The sequence below is a fragment of the Mesoplodon densirostris genome, chromosome 7 (assembly GCF_025265405.1).
Source record: "Mesoplodon densirostris isolate mMesDen1 chromosome 7, mMesDen1 primary haplotype, whole genome shotgun sequence".
NCBI lineage: Eukaryota > Metazoa > Chordata > Mammalia > Artiodactyla > Ziphiidae > Mesoplodon > Mesoplodon densirostris.
The window spans coordinates 63,977,420-64,002,404 of record NC_082667.1 but is presented as its reverse complement, the minus strand read 5'-3'; the positions used below and the strand labels follow the sequence as shown (position 1 = coordinate 64,002,404).

General features: G+C 50.4%; 1 protein-coding gene across 2 annotated transcripts in view; it reads left to right on the top strand.

Annotated features, from left to right (window-relative positions):
* Positions 1 to 13,449: 13,449 nt before the first annotated feature.
* Positions 13,450 to 24,985, top strand: part of LMO1 (LIM domain only 1) — a 40,873-nt gene continuing 29,337 nt past the window's right edge. The window contains exons 1-2 of one of the 2 annotated variants that reach the window (XM_060104258.1): positions 13,450 to 13,559; positions 17,992 to 18,251. In XM_060104258.1, the coding sequence (XP_059960241.1) occupies positions 18,227 to 18,251 (25 nt within the window). In that variant the 5' untranslated portion in view covers positions 13,450 to 13,559; positions 17,992 to 18,226. The remainder of the gene's footprint in view (positions 13,560 to 17,991; positions 18,252 to 24,985) is intronic. The other variant, XM_060104259.1, reaches the window with a different exon arrangement.

The window sequence follows — 24,985 nt, the reverse complement described above, 5'->3', positions numbered from 1 at the left end:
TTCATGCTGGCTTACTTAGTCTTTGTCTCTCCACAGAGCAGCTTTCTCTATGTGACAGAGAATATGAGTCTTGAATTTTACATCTTACAGCTTCAGCCACCAGAGAGGGACTAACTCAACTCTCTTGGTCCCAACTCCAAAACTCCTAGCAGGGGGCACCCATCAGTCTAGCTTGGATCAGGTGCCCACTCCAGGGTCCATCAGGCCATGGGGGTAGGATTACGTTAAGAGCTGAATATCTTTCACAGGAGACATACAAATGGAATGATGGATGGGGGCAAGTAATGGGAGGTTATGCTAAGCAGACATCTCATAGTTGTCTGCTACAGTGATTGTGAACCCTGGTGCCCAGCGTGGGGCCTGAACATAGGAGGCACAAGACACTGTTGGCTGTAGACAAGGGGAGCATGAGGAAGGCTGAGAGGCTTTCGGCCCAGACTTACAAAGCAGAAGTGTCAGGCCCACCTACACTCCTTGGCATGGTTCTGCTGGCCTTAGCAGATCTGGGCTTATTTTAGGCCGTTCAGTCTAGATCAGTAGCTTCCAGCTCCTGAACTCCTGTTAGGGTCACCCCCAGACAAATGCTCAAGGTCAGATTAGGTCTGACTAGCCTAGGCGGCTCCCCTCTGGGACACAGGTTTGTGTGTGATCACGCTGCTCTAAGAGTTGCTGAGCCAACTTGCTGGGGCCCTCGGGCAAGGCATGAAGTAGGAGGGTGCCACCTTAGCCAGGGACCCACCTGGGTCCTACGAAGTGGAGTTTTAGGAAAGGCAGCCCCCTGATCTTTTTGTGTTCACAGACCTGGGTCACGTCTTCAGGTTCAGAGAATCTGGCTTAGAATCAGCAGAAAAGGTGAGTGAGGGGTGGGGACTGCAAGAGGCCCCACAGCTGGAGCAGCTGGGCTAAAATAGCCAAGGGTAGGGTCAGGATGAACACCTAACTAGGCTCCAACCAGGGATGTCTAGGCAGCCTAAGACAGAGACTAATCCCGCTGGCCTTGACTTCTGTTCCAGCTGCGCCCTCAGCTAAAAAGATATACTTCTGCATATCCTTTCCCCCATCTGTCCCAGGGTCAGGCCCTATGTGACCATCAGGGAACTCCTTGAAGGAAGGATGAAGCAGGGCATATAGCAAGGGTCTGCTCCAGGCCAAGGGAGCATTCTGGGCAGCTTCCTAGAAACCAAAGTCCTGGCAAAGCAAAGCCTGGAATTGGAAACTTGGAACTTGAAGAAGCCATTTTATTGCTGGGGAATCAGGCTCAATATATTCATTAGGGGAAAGGCGAAGCTGCTGTACTAGACCCCAAACTGCGATGGCTTGAATAAGATGGAACTTTATTTCTCTCTCTCATAACACGAGGTAAGAAGCTCAGGTTGTCAGGGCTGCTCTACAAGGTCACTCAGGGACCCAGCTTCCTTCCACTTTGTTTCCCTGCATCCTTCCCAGTGTTGCCACCTGCATAGTCAAATCTGGGTATTGGAATGTCTGTATTCTAGCTTATGGGAAGAGGGGAAGACAGGAAGCCCTGGATAAGCAATGTCCTTGTACACTAGAGAGGGAAAAGTAGCTCATATCTCTCCTGCCTACAGATGAGAATAGTAAGTTGTCTACACCTATTTGCAAGGGAAGCTGGGAAAGATAGTCTCCACTTGGCAAGCTGCCCTGGAGGGAGGGGAGAACGGAGGCTGGGGACACCAACAGCAGTCGGCCATGCTCAGGAAGGGGAAGTTGCCTGAGATCTGCATGAAGTAGTGTTCGAACCTGAGTCAGGATCCAGGCCTGAGCAGTCACCACCAAGTCTGAGAGGCCTCAGGGCAGCGCCACAGGCTCTTTGAGGGTCTGAATTAGTAGCCGGTCTCCAGGCTGTGCGTGACTCAGTCTGCTGGGCTGGGGCGTATTTAGTGCAGGCCCTGAGTAGTGGCTGACTGTGACCTCCAGCCCTGACAGGACTCAGATATTTCTATGACTGACCACAGAAGGGGCCCAAGTGTGAGGGCTCAATGCCTGGCTTGGAGACACCCAGGCAGGTCCTGGGTAGCAGCAGCCATAGAGGACTATGTGCTTCCAGGGTGATGGGTTTTTCTCCAAACTTGTATCATGTGGGAGCTGGTGGGGCCTCTCAGACAGGCTGGGCATGACAAAGAACCCCTTGGGCCTCTTCGATTTGGGGGCAGGGGTAGGACAGAAGGACCCCACTAGATAGAGCCTGGAGGAAGCAGACCAGGAGAGCTTCCCCATCAGCCTCACGTACCTTGGCCCCTGCCTGCAGCATCGGGAGGACGGCTTCTGGGATGCGTGTGCTGTTGGGACGTGCGGCTGTAGCTCCAAGGGGACCACCTGCACGTGGGTGTGTTCACTCTGGTAAGCTTGTCAGGAAACTGTCTGTTCTCTGGGACTGAGTCACAGTGCTCAGCCCACAGGCCGGTCGGCAGGAGTCCATGGAGCTCTGGGACCAGCCCCAGCCCCACGAGTACGTGGGAATGCCCGGCTTCAGAGACCCAGCCCAGGATCACTCCAGGTCTTCAGTCCTCAGCGGACAGGTGATTAGGAGGACGGGAAAGGGAGCAGAGGACCCTAATCATGCAGGATGATTATTCGGGATTCGGATTGGGATTGGGATTGGGATCCTTTTTTTAAAAAAAAATAATTTATTTATTTTTGGCTGCGTTGGGTCTTCGTTGCTGTGCGCGGGCTTTCTCTAGTTGCGGCGAGGGGGGCTGCTCATTGTTGCGGTGCGTGGGCTTCTCATTGCGGTGGCTTCTCTTGTTGCAGAGCACAGGCTCTAGGCGTGCGGGCTTCAGTAGTTGTGGCACTCGGGCTCTGTAGTTGTGGCTCGCGGGCTCTAGAGCACAGGCTCAGTAGTTGTGGCACACGGGCTTGGTTGCTCCACGGCATGTGGGATCTTCCCGGACCAGGGCTCGAACACGTGTCCCCTCCATTGGCAGGCGGATTCTCAACCATTGCGCCAGCAGGGAAGCCCATGGGATTGGGATTCTGAAGCTGCCGATCAGGCTGGAGCTTGGTTTCTGCGGTGGCTGTGGCCTCAGAGGGGACAGTGGGGCCCCAGGACGCCCCCATGGTGAGGGTCTCTGATGGGTGGGAGGTGCAGAAGAAAGCCATTTGGAGACTGAGTGTGCCGCACTCGAACTGCCGGGGAAGCCTGCAAGCTCACCAGCACCGCGGAGGGCCCTGTCATCACCAGTTCTCAGAACAAGCTAGATGACTAGATAAATAAAAGAGTGGAGGGAAATATTTGAGGAGACAAATTCTCCCAACTGTGGTTAGGGTGGTGGCTGTGAGAAGGGCAAGGACAAGTTCAGAATCTCAGAGTTGGGTTAGACCCCTGGGCCTTCTCATCTGACCCATTTCTCCCCCAAAGCAGGGGGTTGGAAGAGAAGATGCAAACACTTACAACTTAACAGTTTTTCTTTGATCCCCGTCACACAAATAAGTATACAAATAACTATGTAATTGACTAGATCGTTGTGATAAGAACTATGGAGGAAAAGCAGAGGGCCCCGCCAGCCTGTAAGAGGGAGATCTAACCTAGTCTGGAGGGGAGAGGCCACCCTGACGAAGAGAGTGACGTTCAATCCCAGACCCACGGGGTGAGCAAGAGGTGGTCCAAATGAAGAACGTTCCATGTAGACGAAACAGTGAGCCTGCAGGCCCTGAGGCAAGCAGTGGTTCAGACAATAACAAGGGCAACGACTGAAGGTGGGAGCAAGTGCTGGGTGCCCGTGATGGGAGATGCTTCAGGAGACCCTGCTTGTGCAAAGCCGAGGGACAGGCTGGGGATGGGGGCTTCCTGCGGAGAGCAACGGGGAGCCATTACAGCCCTGACGGCTGGTCGACAAAATCTGATCTGCATTTTGAAGACATCTCCTGGCTGCATACGGGGTATGGAGGCTGTATTAGTGGGCCTCAGGATGGAAGCAGGGAGGCTAGCAGGAAGCTCTTGCAGCAGCATGCAAAAGATAATGGCCCCTCAGACTAGTGCAGTCGTGGTGACTATGTGATTGGAGGGAGTGTCAAAAATGACCCCAATTTATTTCTAAATTTTTTTAAATTACAAGCTACTTCTTCATTATAAGTAATGAAAAGATTCTAAAGGTACACAATGAAGAAAGTTGGTACTTTGCCCTTAACTCCCGCCTTCCACTCTCACCTGCTAAGGCCACCCTGCTGACAGCCTGAACAGGAGCAGCCTTGCACATCTTGCCTTTGTGTTCATCTAAGCAGAGAGAGGTTTTCTTTTAAATGGGATATTACTTGCTACTTACTCTGCAACCTACTTTTCTCGCTTAACAGTACATCACAGACACCCTTCGCAATTCCATAGCTGTAGGTCTAACTCCCGTTTTAACAGCTGCATGATGTTCTACAGCTGGGCTGTACCGACAGTTTATTTGATCATTGAGTGACATTGATATCAGATAGTTTCCAGTTTCCTGCCACCACAAACAGTGCTGAAATTATAAGGCTATCCTTAAATATGGGTGATTTTCCTCCATAAGATGTATTCCCAGAAGGAGAATTTCTGGGTCAAAAGGTATGTGCGGGTGGGTGGGATAGGGAGGGTGGGAGGGAGGGAGACACAAGAGGGAAGAGATATGGGAACAGATGTATATGTATAACTGATTCACTTTGTTGTAAAGCAGAAACTAACGCACCATTGTAAAGCAGTTGTACTCCAATAAAGAAGTTAAAAAAAAAAAGGTATGTGCAGTTCTAATTTTAATCAATAGCACCTGGTTACTTGCCCCAAATTGTAACAGATAGTGCCCGATTACTTGCTCAGCAACAAATGAGAACACCCATTTTCTCACATTTCTAACAGACCTTAAATTTACTCTTAATTTTTTTTCCAATCTGATGAATTAAAGTAATGAAAACTTATTTTGCTTTAATTTGCATTTTCCTAAACAATAATGAGGGTAAGCATTTTATTGGCCATTTAGATTTCCTCCTCTCACAACAGCCTGTTCATACCCTATTTCCACTTTTCTTTTGGGTATTTGTCTTTTTCTTTACAATTTATAGAAACTCTTTGTATATACAACATTTTCCCTTTTACTGTTTTATATTTTGCATATATTTTTCTGGTAAATCATTTGTCTTTTTTCTTTGTTTATGGTATCTTTTGCTATCAAAGTTTGAAAAATTAACTTAGTATAATGTCTATCCTTTCTTTTGCTACTCTTGCAGATATCCCCCACCAAATTTACTCATGTTTTCATTATCCAAATCTATTCCATTTTTCCTTTAAATTTCTTCTAATATTTTCATTGTTTCATTTTTGTATTAAAATCTCTAACCCATTTGGAACATAATCTTTATGGGAGTGGGTAGGGATTCCATTTGTTTCTTCCAGATGGATAACCAATTATGGTAGCATCATTTTAAAAAATAGCTTTATTGAGATATAATTTACATACCATACAATTTACCCATTTAAAGTGTACAGTATAATGCATGTTAGTATATTTATAGATGGGTGAATCACCACAGTCAACTTTAGAACTTTTCATTACCTCAAAAAGAAAGCCTGTACCTTTTAGCTGTCATCCCACTATTACCCCCACTCATCTGCTTTCTGTCTCTACTGACTTGCCTACTCTTGACATTTTGAATGAATGGACTCATATAACATGTAGACTTTTGTGACTGCCTTCTTTCACACAGCATAACATTTTAAAGGCTCATCCATTTTGTGGCGTGTATCAGTACTTCATTCCTTTTTATGGCCCCGTAATGTCCATTTGTCAGTTGATGGACATTTGTTTTTTTCCCACCTTTTGGCTATTAGAAATAATGCTGCTATAAACATCACTGTACAAATTTTTGTGTGGACATGTTTTCAGTTCTCTTGTCTATATACCTAGAAGTGGAATTAATGGGTCATATGGTGATTCCATGTTTAGCTTTTGAGGAATTACCAGGCTGTTTTCCAAAGTGGCTGCACCATTTCACATTCCCGCCAGCAGTTATGAGTTCCAATTTTTCCACATCTTCAGCAACATTTGTTATTATCTGACTTTTTGATTTTAGCTTCTTAGTGGGTGTGAAGTGGTATCTTATTGTGGTTTGGTGTGCATTTCCAATGGTGTTGAGCATCTTTTCAGGTGCCTATTGTCTTATTTGTATATCTTCCTTAGATAACTGGCTATTCAGATAGTAATACCATCTATTATTTATTTTCTCTGATGAATTGAAACTTTTGTCATATATTAAATTCCTTTCTAATTTGGATCTATGTATTGGCTCTTTGTTCCTCTGATCTATTTGTCTCTTCCTAGCTTAATCCTGTACTATTCAGATCACGGTGGCTTTGCAGTATGTTTTATTATCTAATAATGCAATTTCCCTTTGACTAATCTTTCTTTTCATGTTTTCCTAACCAGCCTCAGATATTTATTTTTCAAATATACTTCAAATTAATTTTTTACACTTCTAAAGTACTTTTAATTGGGGATTCTAATAGAAACTGCGTTAAATCTATTTTTGAAAGGATTCACTTTTTATGAGAATAAGTCTTTTCTTTGAAACATGGCTATCTTTCTATAAGTTCAGATCTTGTTATATGTCCTTCAATATGATTTCATAACTTTCTTCAAAGAACTTTACCTTTGTAATGGTTGTTGTTTTAAAATTATTCCTTGGTATTTTACAGTTTTGTCACTATTGCAGATGATCTTTTTTGTCATTTCCATTTCTATCATATCATTGCATTGAGATTTCTATTTACCTTGTATTTAGCCACCTTCCCAATTATCTAACTAATTCTAGTAGCTTTTAAACTAAATTTTATTGGATTTTCTTGATATACAATCACATCATTTGTAAGCAGACATGTTCTTGTCTTTTTTAAAAAATCAGCTATTTATTCTGATTAGTTTATCTTCTTGTCTTATTGAATTAGTTAAAATCTCCAAAAAATGTTGAATATTAGTGATGATAATGAGTATCTTGTCTTGTTCCCAATTTCTGAGCATGTCATATATTTGCTATTGGGTTTTGGTAAACAGTCTTTATCAAATTGAAGTAATTTTCTTCTATTTTTCTTTATTTTGTATTTTATTAGCAATATTTCCTGAATTTTATCAAATGATTTTTGGCATCTATTACTATAATCACATTTTGTTCCTTTCATTTGTTGATGTACTGACTTATATTGATAGATTTCCTGATGCTGAATTATGTTTTTGGTGTTAAAATAAACCCTTCTTTGTATGGTGTAAACTTTTGATACTTTTCGCATATCTAGTAGCTAATATCTTATTTCAGATTTTGCACTCATTCAAACTGGTCTGTGATTTTTTTCTTCCTTTTTTAGTTCAATCTTTATAAGTTTTGGGAATTAAGAAAATGCTAGCTAATAAAACAAACCAAGAAACTTTCCAACTTTTTCTCTTGTCTGGAAGTAGTTTAGGTAACATTAAAAATCACCTGTTTTTAAAGGTTATATAAAACTCATATTTACTATAATCTGTGTTTTGAGATATTTTTAATTTTATTCTTAATTATGGTAAAATTCACAAACATAAAATCCACCATCTCAACCATTTTTAAGTGTACAGGTCAGTAGGGTTCAGTACATTCACATTGTTATGTAATCAATCTCCAGAACTCTTTTCATCTTGCAAAACTAAATCTTTATATCCATTAAACAAAAACTCCCCATTTCTCCCTTCCCTCAGCCCCTGGCAGCCACAATTCTACTTTCTGTCTCTATGAATTTGACTATTCTAGATACCTCAATATAAGTGAAGTCATGTAGTATTTGTTTTCCTGTGATGGTCTTACTTTACTTAGCATAATGTCCTCAAGTTTCATCCATGTTGTAGCATGTGTCAAAATTTCCTTCCTTTTTAAGGCTGAGTAATATTCCATCATATATATATGGCATTTTGTCTATCTATTCGTCCATTGATGAACACTTGAGTTGCTTCCACCTTTGGGCTATTGTGAATAATGCTGCTATGAACAGGGGTGTACAAATATCTCTTCAAGACTTTGCTTTCAATTCTTTTGAGTATATGCCCAGGAGTGGAATTGCTGGATCATATGGTATCTTGTAATGTTTTAATAGCAGAGTTTTCATTTAAAAAAAATCTTCTGTTTATTGGCCTATTCAAGATATCAACTTCTGTGCTCAATTTTTCACAGTTTTCTACTTTGGTTGGAAATCATCTATTTCATCTAGATTTTCACATTTATTTTCATAGGCTTACATACATTATTGTTATAATTCTTTAACCTTTTCTGTACCTGTGATATACCTCTTTTCTTATATCTAATATTGTATGTTTTTGCTTTCTTTTTTTTCTTAAGCAGGTTTGCCTGAAAAAAGTTATCTATTTTGTTGGTCTTTTCAAAAAACCAGGGTTGGACTTTCATTTTTTCTTTTAATTATTTTTCTATTATTTGTTTATTTTCTATTAAATTAATTTTTGATTTTTAACTTTGTTATTTCATCTATTTTCTTTTGGCTTTGTTTGTTCTCTTTCTGATTTCTTAGATTAAATACTTAATTAAATTTTCTTTTAGTCTTTTTTTAAACGTTAAAAGCATTTAAGATGCAACTATTTTAAAAGATCTCTGTTATAACTGTAATAAATATATAGAAAAAATAAAAAAGCATTTAAGGCTATATTTTTTCCTCTGAGTACAGCTGTGTCTCATAAGCTCTGTATGGTATGCTGTTATACTAGATGATTTATAATTTCAGTTTTTATCTTATTTTTGATCCAGTAGTAATTTAAGGGAGTGTTTCTTAATTGCCAAGCAGTATATACTTTTGGCCCTGAAATTAGTCTTATTTGACATTAATATTGCTGTCCCTTCTCCCTCTCTGACTGCATTTACTAGGTGTATCTTTGCCCATTGCTTTATTTTCAGTCTTCTTTGTCACCTTGTTTTGGGAATATTTCTTGTAAACAGCATTTGGCTATATTTTGTGTTTTAACTTAGACAAACTGTTTTTTGATAGGGAAATTCAGTCTCTTCACATTTAGTGTAATATACTGATATACTTTACTTATTCCATCTTATTCCATATATTTGCTGTTTCTTACACACACACACACACACACACACACACACTTCTTTTTGGTTACTTTTGCTGGCTTGGTTGAAATTCTGCTTTACTTCTAGATTTCTGGTATTAAGAACTGAGTGGCAGGTTTACTGGAACAAGATGAAGAAAGATTTGGGAAGAAAGTCCTGAGCTCAATTTGGATTGTAAATTTTAAGATACCTTTGAAACAGCCAAGTGGAAATATCAAGGGGGCATTTGGAAATACTGGAGTAGAACTCAAAGGAGAAATCCCGAGTAAGGGCTACACACCCCAACAGCTGTGGACAGCACCCCAGGGGAAGGTGTTTGGCAGGGGGAGGTGGGCCTTTCTGTCTAACACCTCTCATCTCGTAAGGTCGGGGGTGACATTATCTGCTGAGACTTCAGAGGAGCAGGGGAATGAATCAGACAGTTGGGGAGACAAGAAGAGAAATGAAACAGAAGTTCAGGAGCATGGGAGAGCATGTGTGGCTTCAGGAGACCTTCCGGGCAGAGAGGGGCAGTGGGAACAAAGCCTTTGGTTGGCCCAATGTTAACGATGCCCTTTGCGTGCCCTGCTGATCTCCACTGCCATCAGGCAAAGCTGGCAGTGGGGGCTGTTCTGGCCCACTCCTGCTCCCACAGCCTCTCCCTTCATGCCAGTCACATAGCTAAAGCAGGTTGGAATATGGAGCCCATACATATGCCGGGTACCAGATCTTACACATTTACAACAATTAGCCCTAAATCCTCATGCTCCAATTCTCTTCTTCTGGATCCTCCTCTCCAAAAAGGTGTAAGACCTTCTAGGAATGCTTACATGTGTTATCCAAGTGCCCTCTGGATACTATCAGATTTGGAGTTCTGGATAAGGCCATTTTCTCTCTAACAGTCCCAGGGTTGGGAGGTAGGGTTGATGGGCTAGGGATACAGATGCCTCCCATATAACTAGAGCTGCTTCCCAATACTTTTGCCATCTTGTCGTCCACTGCATGCACGTGCTGCCACCAATGCCACCGAGTTGCTGACCCAGTTGCTCTTGTCCCTCTCTGCAGTTACCTTTTGTTCCTAGTGACCAGCTCTTTCAGAGGAGGCTTCAATAGTAAAGCCGTTAGTGACTTGCTTCCTCATCTGCACCACTGCCCTCTTCCTATGGGAGTGCCGGGTGGAAGTGGGTCAGGCCTAGCTTTGCGCCATACCTGGAATTGTTGCCCCTCCAAACTCCAGGCCTTTCTACTAAGTCTAGATGCCTATGAGGATCTCCTTTCAGGAAGCTCACTGTCTCTCCTCCAGCGTGGTTTCCGCTGGGAACCTTGATCCTTACAGTAGGTCTGTCCATGTCTGAATCTCAGGGGATGGACTGAGTTCAGTGTCCTTCACCAGTGCTTGGGGCCCATATAAATTCAAAGATGGGCTGGGCATCTGTTTCAGTATCCCTGACCACCCATCATGGTGAAACTCTCTGAATTTTCTCTTCCTCTATGAAAACCAGGAGGCTGGTCTTCTAAGAGCTCACACAGGCCCTTGGTGTGAGTGAGGGTGGGGGCAGAGGAGGCTGGGTGCTCAAGCCTTCAGGCCGGCCTCCTTGAGTGTCAGATCTGGCCAAGCAGATCACTCAATCGCAGGGCTACGGTAGTCCACATGGTGCTTCTGTGCAAATTAGCAAAAAGTGCCCTCTTTTGGTGGGTGCAGCCCATGTCAGGCACATGGCTTGGAGAGCAGAGAGAGGGCAGAATTTCAGCCCCCTCTTGTCCTGTTGGCCAGATGCCCTAGTGCCAGGAACAGCCGGCACCAATCCAGGCAGTGGCCATGCCCAGCAACACAGAGAAGCATGGAGATCCAAATATTAGATCCAGAGGAAGCATGCACCTGGGCTCTGGTCCCATGCCATCTGAGATCCTGGGGAGGGAGGAAAGATGGTACCCAAGGTTCTCTCCTTCTGAGCCTCCATTCTTATATCTGAATCCCTCCCCTGCTTCTGCAGCTCCCATCTTCTCCAGTGACCCAGTGTAGACTCTTCATATGATATCTGTCCTTCCACTCCAGAGGAGAGCTGAAACCATTCCCGCAAGGGCTGACCTTATACTCCAGGGCTCAATGGAATAATCCACATAGCACTCAGTAATCCAGACTTCACATAGAGACACTTAGAGAAACGTAGGGGAGATATTTCCTTAGAGGGCTTTGAGAGGTGGACAAGGGCTTTCTAAGCAGGGGGATGCCATGAGAAGAATCACTAGAGCAAGAACCTGCAGGGTATGTTCAATTACAGTAAAGCAGTCCAGAGGGGCCGGAGTGTGAGATTGTTGTTGGAGATCAATAGATAGCAATTGAATTGAAGTGAAGGGCCGTGGTTGTTACAGAGGCTTCCCCAGATCTCCCGAAGGGCCTGAAATGATATGATAAGTAGTTAGGGCTTTGTCTTATGGACAAGGGGGAGCCATGGAAGCTTTTTGAGCAGGAGAGTAGCAGGGTCAGGTCTTGGCACCAGGAAGATGACTCTAGCAGCTTGTGCAGGATGGTGAGGAGGAGGATTTGCCAGACCTCATCATGGCCTGGCTGTGTTCAGTGCTCATGGGAGACTGAGAGCAGCAGTTGCAGGAGATCGTCCTGAAGAGCACCTCTGAACAGTCCGCTTTTCTTTACTGAATTGAATATAATTAACTCAATCATTTCACAAACTTTTCCCAATATGAACTGTGTGGGTCCATGGGCAAGGATGGAGGAGGGCAGGAGGAATCGGGGTGAGCCCTCCCTTCCCTCCAGGCCTCTCTCCACCCCTCAATCAGAATGTGTTTTGATAAGTGGGGGCTTGGGGACAGCATAAGGGTGACAAGCTGTGCCTCCCCCACCAATTAAATTTTTTAAAAAGCGGCTCTGGAAGGAGCGAATATTAGTTTCCTGATTTATAAAGCCAAATGGATTAAGCTCATTCATTGCCCGAGGAAACAAAAAGGAAATCTTCAATACCTCTGTGCACATTGAGAACAGGAACAATACGGGTCTTTAGAAAGCAGAAACCTAATTTGGGGGAATCAATTACCCTCTGTGTCCCTGCCTCTGTGGGCTCTCTCACTGGCTCTCTCTCAATAGAGATTTCCTGGGAGGTAAAATGTGGAGAAGTTGGTCGACCATAGGCACACCCTCCGTTCAGCCTTACAAACAGGAGGCAAAGAAGTAAGGTTTGTGGAGTTGGGTGGGGGGTGTGCCTAGATATCAAACACTCGTGGAAATGGGAGGGGGCGAGCTGGGACTCAGGAGGGCTTTGGAATAAACGCTGGAGAAAGGGGAAGTATAGGGATGTGCAGTGAGAGGGCGAGGGAAGGGGATGATGGGAACCTGAGGTTTATAACTGGGGGGAGGGGGAGCATAGTCCAGTCGGTGCACAAACCGGTGATGGAGAGAGGGGGACACTGCCCCAGCCTGGGCACCGCCTCCTGATTCTTCCGGTTTCTCTTGTGTGGTCTGCACTTGCCCTTGTGGGTTTGAGCGTGCAGTGGGCAATGCCCAGGCAATTAGGCGAAAAGGAAAGGGGATGGGTGCCTACCACAGTATCCAGGGAGTCACATTCACAGCCACACACAGAAGCACCCGCACAATCTCATACATTCCTGCGCTGGAGCAGGGACTCTCGCCCTCAGTCCCCAGACTCAGAGCCACACCCAGCCCGATGCACTCACAGTCGCACACGTGGAGTCCCACACTCACAAGGACAGGGTCACAGACTCAAAACGACACCCCACACACTCCCACCCGAAATCACACACATTCCGCCACCCCCAAGTCCCAGCTGAAGCTCACACAGTGGCTCACCACCCCACACAGCCCACACTCCGGCATGTGATCACACACACACACACACACACACACACACACACACACACACACACTCTGGCTGTGCTTTTGTGTTTTGTCAGAATTAATGAGAAAAGTTCCCGTGCCCTGCGGGTAATTAGTGTCCTTGGAGTTAAATAAGCTAATGGCGTGCACCTCTGGCCCAAGCAATTATGTTTGTGTATTGAATAATTGATTCAAAGGGGGGAAGGGCCGCTAATCAGATCTGAGCATAATGAATTGATTTAATTAACAGGGGAATCTGAGGGGCCCTGGGAAACGCAGGCTTCACTCGGCTGCGCGAGCGCTGTCAGCGCGCAGAGAAGGGCGCGCGGCGGCGGCGGCGGCGGCCCGGCTCGGGCAAGCGGCTGCCGGATCGGCTCGGCGATCCCGGCCCGGCGGACGCGCCCCAGCCCCGCCCCGCCCCGCCCCGCCCCGCCCCCGGGTTGCGCCCGCCCGCGCGAGCTCCCTGTCCGCTGGGCTCAGCTCCCGGCGCCCGTCCGTCCGCCTCCGTCCGTCCGCCCCCGTCCGCGGCAGCGCTAGCCGGGCGCGGAGCCCGCGCGGGGCCGACTGGAGCAGCGCAGGCGGGCGGCGGCGGAGTCCGAGCCGCCCGCCCCTCCGCGTCCTCGGCCCGGGGTGGGAACCATGGTGTTGGACCAGGAGGACGGTAGGTACCCGGGGACCCGCGGGCCGCAGGGTTGGGGCGGCGACGCGGGCCCGGCCGAGGCCACCCGGCGCGGCGGCAGCGCCCCCGGCTCCCGGCTGCCTCGGGCCGCTGGGCTGCTTCCCGGAAGCCGGGCGGTGGAGGTGCGCGCGGGTGTGTGTTGGGGTGCCGGACTCAGCCCCCGAGGCTTCTCAGGGGGATTAGGAAGTCACACGGGCCACCACGAGCCCGCCAGCCCCGCACGCTCGGGCCGGGAACTTTCTCACTGGCTCTTGTCGCCTCGCAGACACAGGAGCGCCTCTCCGATCCGCGCCGCGGGCTTCCCCGCAGTGCCCGCTGGCCCCGGTCTCCCCACCTTCCACTTGGGTATCTGCACGCCCGACCCCTTCTGCACCAACTGCGGAACGGCTCCCCCAGGGGGATGCCCAGAGAACCCGGCACTGTCCTGGGGTCCCTCAGGTCTGGAACTTCATAGCTGAAGGATGGGTGACATTGCTTCACCCCTGGCAGGGCTGGGGAGGACGCTCACCATCAGCTCCCCCAGTCCAGCGTGTTGGGAGGTGCTCCGCTGGCTAGGGCCCGTGGATGAGCCATATATCCAAGATATCAGGGCCGGATTCACCTTGAAGCTAATGAATGTTAAGCTTCAGAGTCCTTCTGTTGTAATTTGTATTAGTGATCTACTGTTCCTTTCTTAAACCCCCCCCCCGCCGCCCCAGTTGCATAAGGAAGCTTGGCTCTCCCAAAATCTGGACCACCCTTGGATCCAACTCACACCCTTCCCATTCTAACTGCCAGTCTCTCAGGAGGACTCACAGTGCTGCTGGCCCAAGGAGCATTGCCAGTTGCTAGGGCAGTTCTTTGGTGCCCAGGAGATGGAGCCCTGAGGCAGGAGGCTGGGAAATTTGGGGTTGGGAGGCAGCTGCTGGTCTGCAGGGAAGGGTCTGGCTGCCTGGCCTTTCTCTCCGGCCCCACTAGTCCCTTGTCCCACCCTACCACATCCCACTAGGGTGATTAACTGTCCTGGTTTGCCCAGGACCTTCCCTGTTTTATCACTGACAGTCCTGGATCCTGGAAACCCCTCAGTCCCAGGGCAAACTAGGACATTTGGTCAACAGCCTATATCGACAACCTTCTCTGTGCTGTTGTGCAGGGGTGGATTGGACTTCATCAAGTGAGTGAGGAGACTTGTTTTCTGGAGTGCAGATTCTGCCTAGGCACCCACAAAGCCTAATAAGTTATAACTGCAGCTTCCTAGAAGGCCTGTCCAGGGCTTCCAGAAACCAAAAGAGGAAAAGTTTGCCAACGATGTACTTCTCCACTCTAGCTGGTTGCAAATCTCTGTGCATGGGCTGCTTTTGTGTGAGTAGGGGACAGGGCAGGGCAGGGCATCTGAACTTGGCCAGCAGGCATCCTGATTGTTCTGCAAAGTCTGTAGATTCACCCTGTCCTGTCAACTGTGGCGGCCACAGGGAAATGGCCTTTGTCACTCCAAATACATCTCACTCCATCTCACAGTGTCATCTGTGAGGCCAGCTTGTAACCCCATCTTGGAGACAGCTGCACTGTGTTGGGAGCAGGGCCCTCAGGCTGAGGCACATCTGACAGGCTCTACTGAAGAGTTCTGGAATATCTGGTCTGCCTGGGCCCTCGGGCACCAAGTCTCCAACCTCCCCCCCAACCCCCAACCCCGATGCAGGAATCCTTCCTCAGGACTTTACTGTCAGGTACAACGACAAACTGCTAGGACCTGCCCAGAACTTTGTAAAGCAGCCAGGAACACCCCCTCTTCCCTCACTGTAATCTAGGGGACTGATCAACTGGCCTCCCCCTGCCGTCCCCAGAGGCATTTCAAGGGCATTTTGGAGCACTCTTGGCAGTATGGAAGTGAGAGTACACGCTCATCACCTGTGGCATGTGTCAGGTGCAGACAACCTCCCCCAGCCCCAGGGGATCCAAGGACTGCACCCTGGTGTTGTGGGCGTGCCCCTGGACCTGGAGGCTTGGAGTGAGCATGGGCGCGGGAGTTACCTGCCTGCACAGCAATTACCCATAAGCTGAGAGGGAGGCCACTGGATGAACCAGGCTCGTGTCTGGGTTTGTAAACCCAGCAGGCCTCTTCCTGGCTGGGAGCTCAAGCCACCCAAACTGTCCAAGGCTTGCTGGGTAGCTCTGTGAAGCAGGAGGCCTCTGCAGAGGCACTTCTCCAGGTGAGTGTGGGAACTCAGTGCTCACCACTGGGGCTGCAGAGAGAGCTGTCTGTGGGCACAAGCAGCCAGCCCTTCACACACGGCACCAATCCCCTGCTCAGTACCCCAAGGCTGCACCAGTCCCTGGGGTGGCATGCAAGGCGCCTGACTCCCTAGAGGGAGGCTGGCTGTGTGGCTGCTAACTGGGCACCCTGGGGGCTGGGGAGAGCTGGTGTTGGGACGGAGTCCTGAGCGCAACACATGGATGAAAGAGTGAGCAAGTGGCCCCAGATAATGGAGTCCAGGTGTGTGGGTCAGGGCCAGACCCTGAAAGTCAGGAGAAGCAGCCCTGGAGGTCAGGAGTAGGGCTGCAGCCCTTGTGGAGTGAATACCTCCAGGTAGCACAGAGGTGTCTACAGCAAGAAGCTACCCCTTGCCAGCCTGTCAGGCCCTGTGCTTGCTACACTGACTGGCCCCCTCACTCAGGCTGGGGTGAGGGGCTGGCACTAAACGTGCCGGCGGCAGCAGTGCCGAAGCGTCCCTCAGACCCTCAGGGTACCGTTCAACTGCAGTGACAGGGGAGAGATCAAGCTCACAGTCCTGAGGGATGGTGAGTCTGAGCAAAGTGATATATTTAACATCAAATATACTCAAGGACTATTAGGATTAAGTATTCAAGATGAAGGGGAAAGCGAAACTCTCTGAGCTGCGGATGAAGCAGCTCATTAGAAGCAGCCTCTGTTCTGTTTTCTCAAAGCTTGACTTTCCTGCCTACAATAGAGGACCATAGGCTGCAGCACCACTCCCCCATCCCCCTCCCCAGTCAGGCACCCTGCACTGGGGCCTCCCAGGGCTTAAGGGGCATGACCTGGCCTCCAAGTCTCCTTTGTACCAACTATGTCCCCTTCCATTGTCTGGGGTGCCACCGTTCAGAAAGCACATTCACGTGCATTATCTCCTCTGATCCCCACAGCAACCTTGGAGATAGCAGAACAGGTCTCCCACTTCACAAACAGGGAAACTGAGGCCTGGGGAGAGAAAATGACTTGCTAAGGTCCACTGTTGGTAATAGGCAGAGATGGGATGAAGTCTCAACTGGTGGCCCTTTGCCCCTCCAGGGACTCTAGCTTCCTTCTCCTTGCCTGGGTCTAGTCCTCCGAAGCGACTGTGGGAGAAAAGCCATTAAGATTTTCATGCCCTCCTGGAACTCTGTACTGTCAAGAAAATAGTGCTCGATAGTGAAGAGTGGCCTTCCTGGAGTAGGCAGCCTGGGCACCAGACCCAGGGCTCTGGGAGAGAAGCAGGGTTCAGAGGGAGAGGAGATGGACACTGTCTCCCTTCCTGCCTCCTGAGTTACAGAGCAAGAATTGTCAACTCTGCAATAGCAGGCATCTTTGTTTTCGCTGCTATATCCCCAGGGCCTTAAAATAGTGCTTGGTGCATAGTATATGCTCAATAAATAGTTGTGGAATGAAAAAAACCTTTAAGGCCATGCTGTGCTTGCTCAGAGAGAAGTTGAGACAGGATCCCATTCTCTATGGAATCAGGATGCTCTTGGGAGGGGCTTCTGGGGTAAAGGTGGTGCTGCTGTAGGACACACAGTGGGAAACTTTGTGCCCTGCAGAGGGTTAATTTTGCCAAACAATCCAGGAAGCAACCAGAAACCTCGAGCAGAGGAAGTAGGAAGGGAGGGCACAAGGTCAGAGAAAGATTGCCCCGTGGGAGGGGGGCAAAATCAAGGCTGAGGGGTGGGAGTGACAGACAGGTGTGGTCCACCAGGCAGTTTACTGGGGATGAGGACCCTGGGTCCTGAGCAGAGCCACACGCCGAGTTGGGGCCGACAGGCCTCCAGGCGGCGCTGCGGAGCCGGGCAGACGCGTCGTCTCCACTCCCCATTAACCCGGGAGGGAGGGGGGCCTCGGGAAATGTGTGCATTTATTCAGTAGCAGGAGTGCAAACCTCATACATTGAGGGAGAAAGGCAGCGGGAGACGGCCGCCGAGATTCCCCCATCTCTTTGAATATAATTTTAGATTGAGATTCAGATTAAATCCGAGGGGAAAACACTTTATGAGGCTGAAAGCTGTGTCGTTGCCAGAGCCAGGGTTATGAGCTATCAAATGCAATTACATTAAGACAGATTATACTGGGCAAATTGAGCCATTTAGAAGGTGAGAATCAAAGAAACGGCTCTGATCCTCTCTTCCCCCTTCTCTCTCCCTCTCCCTCTCTCTCTCTAAATTGCAGTTCATAGTTCCTTGCAATTCTGAGGCACAAAAGTAGGTGAGACTGCTTTTGTATCTGCGAAGTGCTTCACTCCTGAATGTAATTCTAGCTGAGTGCAATCTAGGTTAAGAGCCGGGCAAGCCGGTAATTAGAGCCCGCTCGCTGCCCGAGGACCGGCCGCCCCGCCGAAGCGCGCCCGGAGCCGGCGCCCTTCTCCCGGCCGAGCCGAGCTGCGGCTGGACACGGAGCGCCCGAGATGATGGTGCTGGACAAGGAGGACGGTAGGTGGCGGGCGGGGGTCCCGACACCCCGCACACCCGCGCCCCCCGCCGCGGCGCGCGGGAACACACACGCCAGAACACCGGCGCGCACACGCCGGGCTGTGCCGGGCTGTGCCGGGCTGTGCCGGGCTGTGCCGGGCTTGCCGGGCGGGCGGTCCGCAGGGGGCTGGGGCTGGAGCCTGGGGCGGGGGGAGGACCGAGTGGGACTGGCGTGGGGAGATGAGGGAGCCCCGGGCTGCGCGGCCCCGGGGCCGGGACCGGCCGGACCGAACCGCGGGAGGGCGAGCTGTGCGCCGGCCGTGTGATGCTCTGCGGGGCCGCGTGGAGGCTCCGGCTGCCCTCCGATCTCGGCGCAGCGGCGGTTCACGTAGAGCGTTTTCGTCTTTGCGGCTGCTCCTCTCACCGCAGCCATCAGCCTCGCGCCGCCCGCGTAACCCGAGAGGCGCTGAGCGCCGAGCAAATCAGTGGCTTCGGGAAATCGGACTCCAGAGCTTGCAAGCGAGCGGGCGCGCGGAAAGACGGTGGCCGCCGGGTGCCCGGCAGGCGAGGGGAAAGGCCGGCCAGACCCTCGGGGAGACAGCTGCCCGAAAGCTCGGTGAGAAAAAGGGTTGCCTCCTGTGATTCCCACTGTCTCCCTGTCTCTGGAAATCGGAGGCAGGAGTTTGGCCCAGAGGAAGAAAGTGTCCCGCTCGTGGCCAGTAGCACGAGTGCCGGAGCGGCATGGACTTGTCCTGGTCAGGAGCCTCGCTACGCCCGAGAGGTCAGAACAGAGGGACCCATGGTGGTCCCACACACCCCAAAGCCTTCCTGACTGGGAGTGCCCTGCAGTAATTGTCCTGGTATGTGCAGGAGAGGTTGGAGAACCCAGTCCCCTTGAGGGTAAAACCAGGGGTGCCCTGTGACCCAAGGGCAGCCCTCAGGGTCAAGAGTGGCCGTTCCCTGGCTGTCCCAGGCCCTCCTGCCTGGTGAGGGTTACCTGGTTTGTTAAGTTTGTTAGTGTTGTCGGGAGGAAGATGTGAATGTAATTGTTAGCACCCACGCCATTACCTGGGTTCTACTGGTAAGGAACTGAGAAAGTGGGTTTTCAGTGAGTCAGCGGAAATCCTCTTAGAGTGACATCTTCTGACCTCTACTAGTGAGTAGTAGAGGTCTGTGCCCTCTTGCCCTCCAGGTCCGTGGTGTTACTGACATGGTCACTCGGTGAAATCTGAAGTTAAGTGACTTAAGTTCACACAGGATGTTCACTTTGCTGCCACCATGTGCTGATGCCCCTAACCTCCGCTCCCACCTTCTGAGACCTCCAGCAGGGAGGGACATTTAAAATATCTGGCCTGGGGGTGGCATGTGCCGGGGCCACGCAAGGCCATTTCTCAGCGTGAGTGTGGAAAGAGAGGGAGGGGGAACTAAATGCTCTGGCCAAAAGAATCCATTGTCCAGGGTCTGGCTGGGGTGTGACATTCATCTCCTGTATGCTTTTCTCTCTTCATGGACCCCTCCCCTGGAGCCCCATGTGGGCCATCAGAGGGCTGGGCTGGTGCAGTTGTGTACAGATTGAAAAAGAGAAGAAGGGGTCTGGGGTCAGGCCAGATAAGGAGGGAGGAGACCTTGATTTAGCTCCTTTCTCCACTAACTCCCTGCGTAATCTCGGACCAGTCATGCCCATCTCTTCACTTTCCCTCTTGGTAGAATGAGGAGCCAGTGCAGAGGGTCCTTCCTTGGTGTTTGGAGGAATTCCCACTGTGGAAATCAGGGTATGTCTTTAGCCGAGATTGTTTAGCGTGCTTGGCTCCCCAGGCCCAAGCCAGAAATCCAGGAGACCCAGGCCCTGCACGTGGGCGGCCTCAGGCAGGTAGACTGGTCTCCCGCCAATAAGACGACGCCACCAGCACCACCTCGGGTCTTGCACTCTGTGCAGGCACCCAGAGTGCCCCGGGCTTTGTGATACTAAAGGTTTCCAGATGAGCACTGAATGGGAATGGCTCTCTGGAGGTCATTTTAGCCCATCTCCTGCCTACACCCTAGGCATATGTATTTTCCCTAGTCTTCACCAGACCTGTGGAGGAGAGCTCGCACTGCCCCGCAAGTCCCCCACCCTGTCCAGTCCAAACCATATGGTGCTTTGTACTGTTGATGTCACTGAGCTCTGGGACACATCACAGCACAAGGAAGAAGGCTGGCTTAGGTCCTGAGGAGCCATTTGATTCTTGTCCTGCTCAGCCTAGAGCTGTCTTCCAAAAGCAACCTTTCTGCTCATAAAATCCACCCTCCACTCCCCATTGGAGTCTAGCATCTCCTGGTTCCAGGAAACCTTGAGGGTGGTACCTTCAGTTGGGGGAGGGAGAAAGGCTCTGGATATACTCCCCCTCCCCCCACACCTTCTGCCTAAATCCTTCCTTGCACTTATGCCCTCCCAGCAGGTGGCCGTCTGGGCTGGGAGTCAGCACTGGTCCCCAGGGCCCCCAAGGGGTGTGTTCCTCAGGGCTGCGGACTGCACCCTTTGTCTGGCTGCAGCGTGAACTCAGGCTCCTATTAACCACCCCCAATGCCTTTTCTCCACCCGACAGCATCTTGTCGGAAGAGGCCGGGGCTCCTCTGGTTGAAGTCAGGTCCGCCAGCTGCTGAGGACCAAAGCTCTTGCTCTGCTGGGCTGCAGGGCTTTCATGTTGCACTTCTGAAAGATAATAAAATATCAATCGCTTTGCCGTAGCAACGGGTTTAAGAGACTTTCTGAAGTATTGAATCGTCAGAAAAAAAAATTTTTTTTTTTTTTTTTTGCTTTTAAGCACAGTGCATTATTAATAAAGTAATCCATTAGGTCGAGCAGTGAAGGGCCACCACAGAGAGGAGAGGAGAGATCTGTTTTGCAAACGGTTAAACTTCAGGTTTTAAGATTAATTGCTTTCATTTGGATGCTTGCTCTTGGCCTAGGCAGCTCCACTTTACTGGAACTCAGGGTCCTGCCTTTCTACATGTCGTCGGGCCTGCCTGTCAGCAACGGAAGCCCAGCTCCAACTTTCCTGGAGAAACAGCCCTTCTTCCCCTGGCACCTGCTCTTGGGCTGGCACCAGGCTGTGGGCTTTCCGGGGAGGCTTGCAGCCCCAGAGGTGCAAGGGGAGTACAGCCTTGCGTCCTGAGAGTCAAATTAGCCCTCACGCTGTAGGAGAAAAGGCCCTTGAGCAGGGGCAGGCAGCAGAGGGTCTGAGCAGCCCCAAGAACTGTGAGAGCCTTGGGTTGTGAGGGACAGGGGAGGATGCCAAGGGCACCCCCAAGGGGTGTCCCCATGTGCATGCTGCAGAAGGACAGGTCCGGGTGTAAGCAGCCTCTGCAGAGGCCCAGCAGGAGGGCTGGCGTGACCACAGGAAGCAGCAGGCAGGCTGTGGAACTAAACATCAGACATAATTCCTAGGGCATTTTTAATAAGTTAAAAACACCTAAAGATATTGGAGTTGGGCTGAGGAGGACCAGACAGTGCATCTTCAGTAGTTAGTGACTACTATGAGTGCAGCGTCCACAGCTGACTCAGTTCATCCACGAGGGCAGGCTCTCAGCTGTGCTTGGGTACTGACCAGCAGGACCTCCCAGAATGTCCCGTCATGCTCTGGACCACAGAGGGTACTGGCGGCCTCTCCTGTGGCCAGGACCTCCACAGCCCTGGGGGGAAGGCAGGGAGTGGGCCCTGATGCTGTTCCACACTACAGGTCCCAGCCCATCAGCAGGACGGCAGAGCCCAGTGGACACTGCTGCCTGCTGAGGGCTGGTAAAGGCCTTGTGAGGCTGGCAGGGTAGGGACCAGGCCTGGCACCCCCTGTATGCCTAGAAGAGGAAGGTCTCCATCTGCACCTACCAGGCCAGCCCGGGCTGCAGCCACCTCCTCACTACAGGGAAACAAGGCATCACAAAACCTGAGCAGCACGTATAGCCATGTCCCCTTCCTGCCTAAACTCAGCCAGGCAGGGAGCCTGTAAAGATGGGTCTCCCCAACCCGCTCCCAGAGCCTGGGGTGAAAAAGCAGGTGCTTCTGTCTGTTCCCTGTTCTTCCATTCATTTGCCCACGCAGAGAACTAAGGTGGGGGTGGGGGTGGGGGACAGGGAAACAACATAAATTGGTCTGTCGTCCAGAATCCGTGTCTCGCTAATGTACCCAGATTAACTCAACTGTAAATTGTCTCCTCGGGTGGCAGTGTCTTGCTAAAAGTTTCCCATATGATTCATGATTTGGATTGCTTTTAACGGCTATTGGCTAAGCAAGCCAGTGACTGTACAAGGTGATGCAATTGGCATTAGCAAGGGGAGGCACGGGAGCGTGTAATGCAGTCAATACTGCATTAACTACTGATGCCCAATTACAGGGAGTGGGAGAGAGCCTTTTGGGAGCATTAGGACTGGGGGAAGCTGAGATCACTGGCCGCTGCTCGCCTAAAAGCTTCACCCTTTCCATGCCGGGGCTCAGTGCTGGCCTGGCCACTCACTTGAACTGCGTGTCTCTCTCTCTCTCTCTCTCTCGTCCCACAATGATGCTTTTAGCACACGGAAATGTTCATTTTTCTAGAGCCGGGGCCTGCCTCTCATCCCTCCTGAGGATTGATTTCCTACCCAACTCCAGGTCCCAGAGTCAGATGGGGCGGCTGCCCCACCCACTTCCATTTAAGGAACCACTCAGCAGGCCCTATCTGAGAGTAGGACCGAGGGGAGGTCTATTTTGGTCTCTCCCCCTTGGAACAGATGGATGATTGCCAGCAAGCATTGGCGACCGACCTTCTGTGGCCGAAGGAGACACGAGGTTTAGCCTCAGTGCAGCTGCGCTGCTGGGGCAAGCAAGGCTGCTGGACCTGGGAAGTAGTCCTGGCTGGGCCTTCTGAGCAGAAGACAGAGATGGAGAGGCTGATGGGGGAGTGACCCAAGCCAGGCTGGGGTTCTCAGCAGATGCAGGCCCCCTCCAGAGCTGCATCGACACAGGGCAGAGCTGCCCGCATGTAGCCAGGAGGCCAAAGCTGTAGTTGGGGTCCATCTCCAGGGGCCAGAGGGCCTCCCAGGAACCCCGATCAGACACATGAGGAAGTCTGGAAGGAGTTAGGGAGCAAAGTAGAACAAAGGACCTGGGTACCCCAGTGTGGCAAGTACCATGGGACTGGGACTGGTTTAGCTACTGCAGTGCTAAACTGTGCAGGTCCAGCGCATCCACTGTAGTTCTGTGTTCTGTGCCCACCCAGTGCTGAGAGTGCTTTGCCTCCGTACCTTCTCCTCTCTACAGTGAGAACAACCACATCTAACCGGCATGATTGTTGACAGGATTAAATGAGATAATGTCCATGTACACCCTTGATAAACCAGGAAGCCCCATGTGTGTGTGAAGTGACAGTGCTCTCTACACAGCCACAGTATGATCTGAAATAGTCCTGTGCCCAGTTCAGTGCCTTGCTCACTGCCAGGCACTGGGTCCTAACCCTCCTTCTTCTAGTTTATCCATCATGGCCATCAGTCATCACTGTCCAGGAAGCAGGGTAGACTCACTACTCAACCACTCTCCAGATTTCCAAGGCGGGTAGCACCATGGGAAGAAGGCTCCAAAATCACTCTTTGCAAGCCCTTCCATTTATATGGGCATGGTTGAGGCTCAAAGTGGGCAAGAGAGTTGCCCAGGGTTATATAGGGAGTTAGAGCCCAGAGCTTCTGCATCTTTCAGTGTTCCATGCCCGGCTTCCATGCCCTCTGCCTGTACCCAAAACATGATAAGGCTGAATGGTAGAAATCTCCGATGAGGAGAAATGTCAGTTGGACCAAGGCCATGTGTCTGGGCATCCTACTCATGGCCCTACGGACAGCCCAGGGCACATGGTTCTGTCCTCAGATGTAGGTCCTCCTGGCAGGCGTTGATGGTTGCTAACGTGGCCTGAGCCTTCACAGACTGGAGAAGCCCCAGAGGTGCATGTGGCCTGTAGCCCTTGCTGCCTGCCTGCCCTACCTGAAGTTGAAAGACATTGAGGCACACAGGGCATCCTTCCCCCCTCAGGCTGAACTTTTCGTGGTGCTGCTAGAGTGAGTTTTCCTGATAGGTCTGTACTCAAGATAGGACTACACCTGGGGAGTCAACTTGCACTGGCTTGCAAGAGCTGATCTTGCACATCTCTTCCCAGCTCTGCGTTCAGTGCTATCACATGGGTAGCTTGACATCAGCCATGGTGGAAGTATGAACACCACGGAAATTGGCAAACACTACAGATCAAGGGTTTTTTGCCCAGAGAATCAGTTGTGAGCTGTCTGTCCGCACACCGCTGGATTGCATTCATCCGGGACTCTGCACCCAGCTCTTTCTGATCTGCCACCACCCTTCTCCCATCCCATCTACCTCCTTTCAGAGGGCCCAGCTTCTGCTACCCTGACATTCTGCCTGAGACCTGCTGCCACACTAAGCTGGGCAGGTCTAATATGTCCACTCTAGTTCTGTGTCCCATGCAGACCTGGCATTTGCCTCTATACCATTGCTCATGTTGTCCCCTTGCCACATCCTCTCCCCTTTGATTGGCCTTGTAGGAGCCTACAGGCGGTCAAAGCCTCTTACAGATCATTCCAGGTCCTGCTCAGAGTCACATCCACCCAACCTAGCAAGAAGCTCATCTCTCAGTGGTTGGAGTATGTTTATTTTGTGTTCTGGCTAAGGCAGGAGCCTACAGTGGCTGACATAACTGGGGGCAAATTAAAAGCAGATGGTAGAGAAGAGTAAGCAGGCTGGTCCA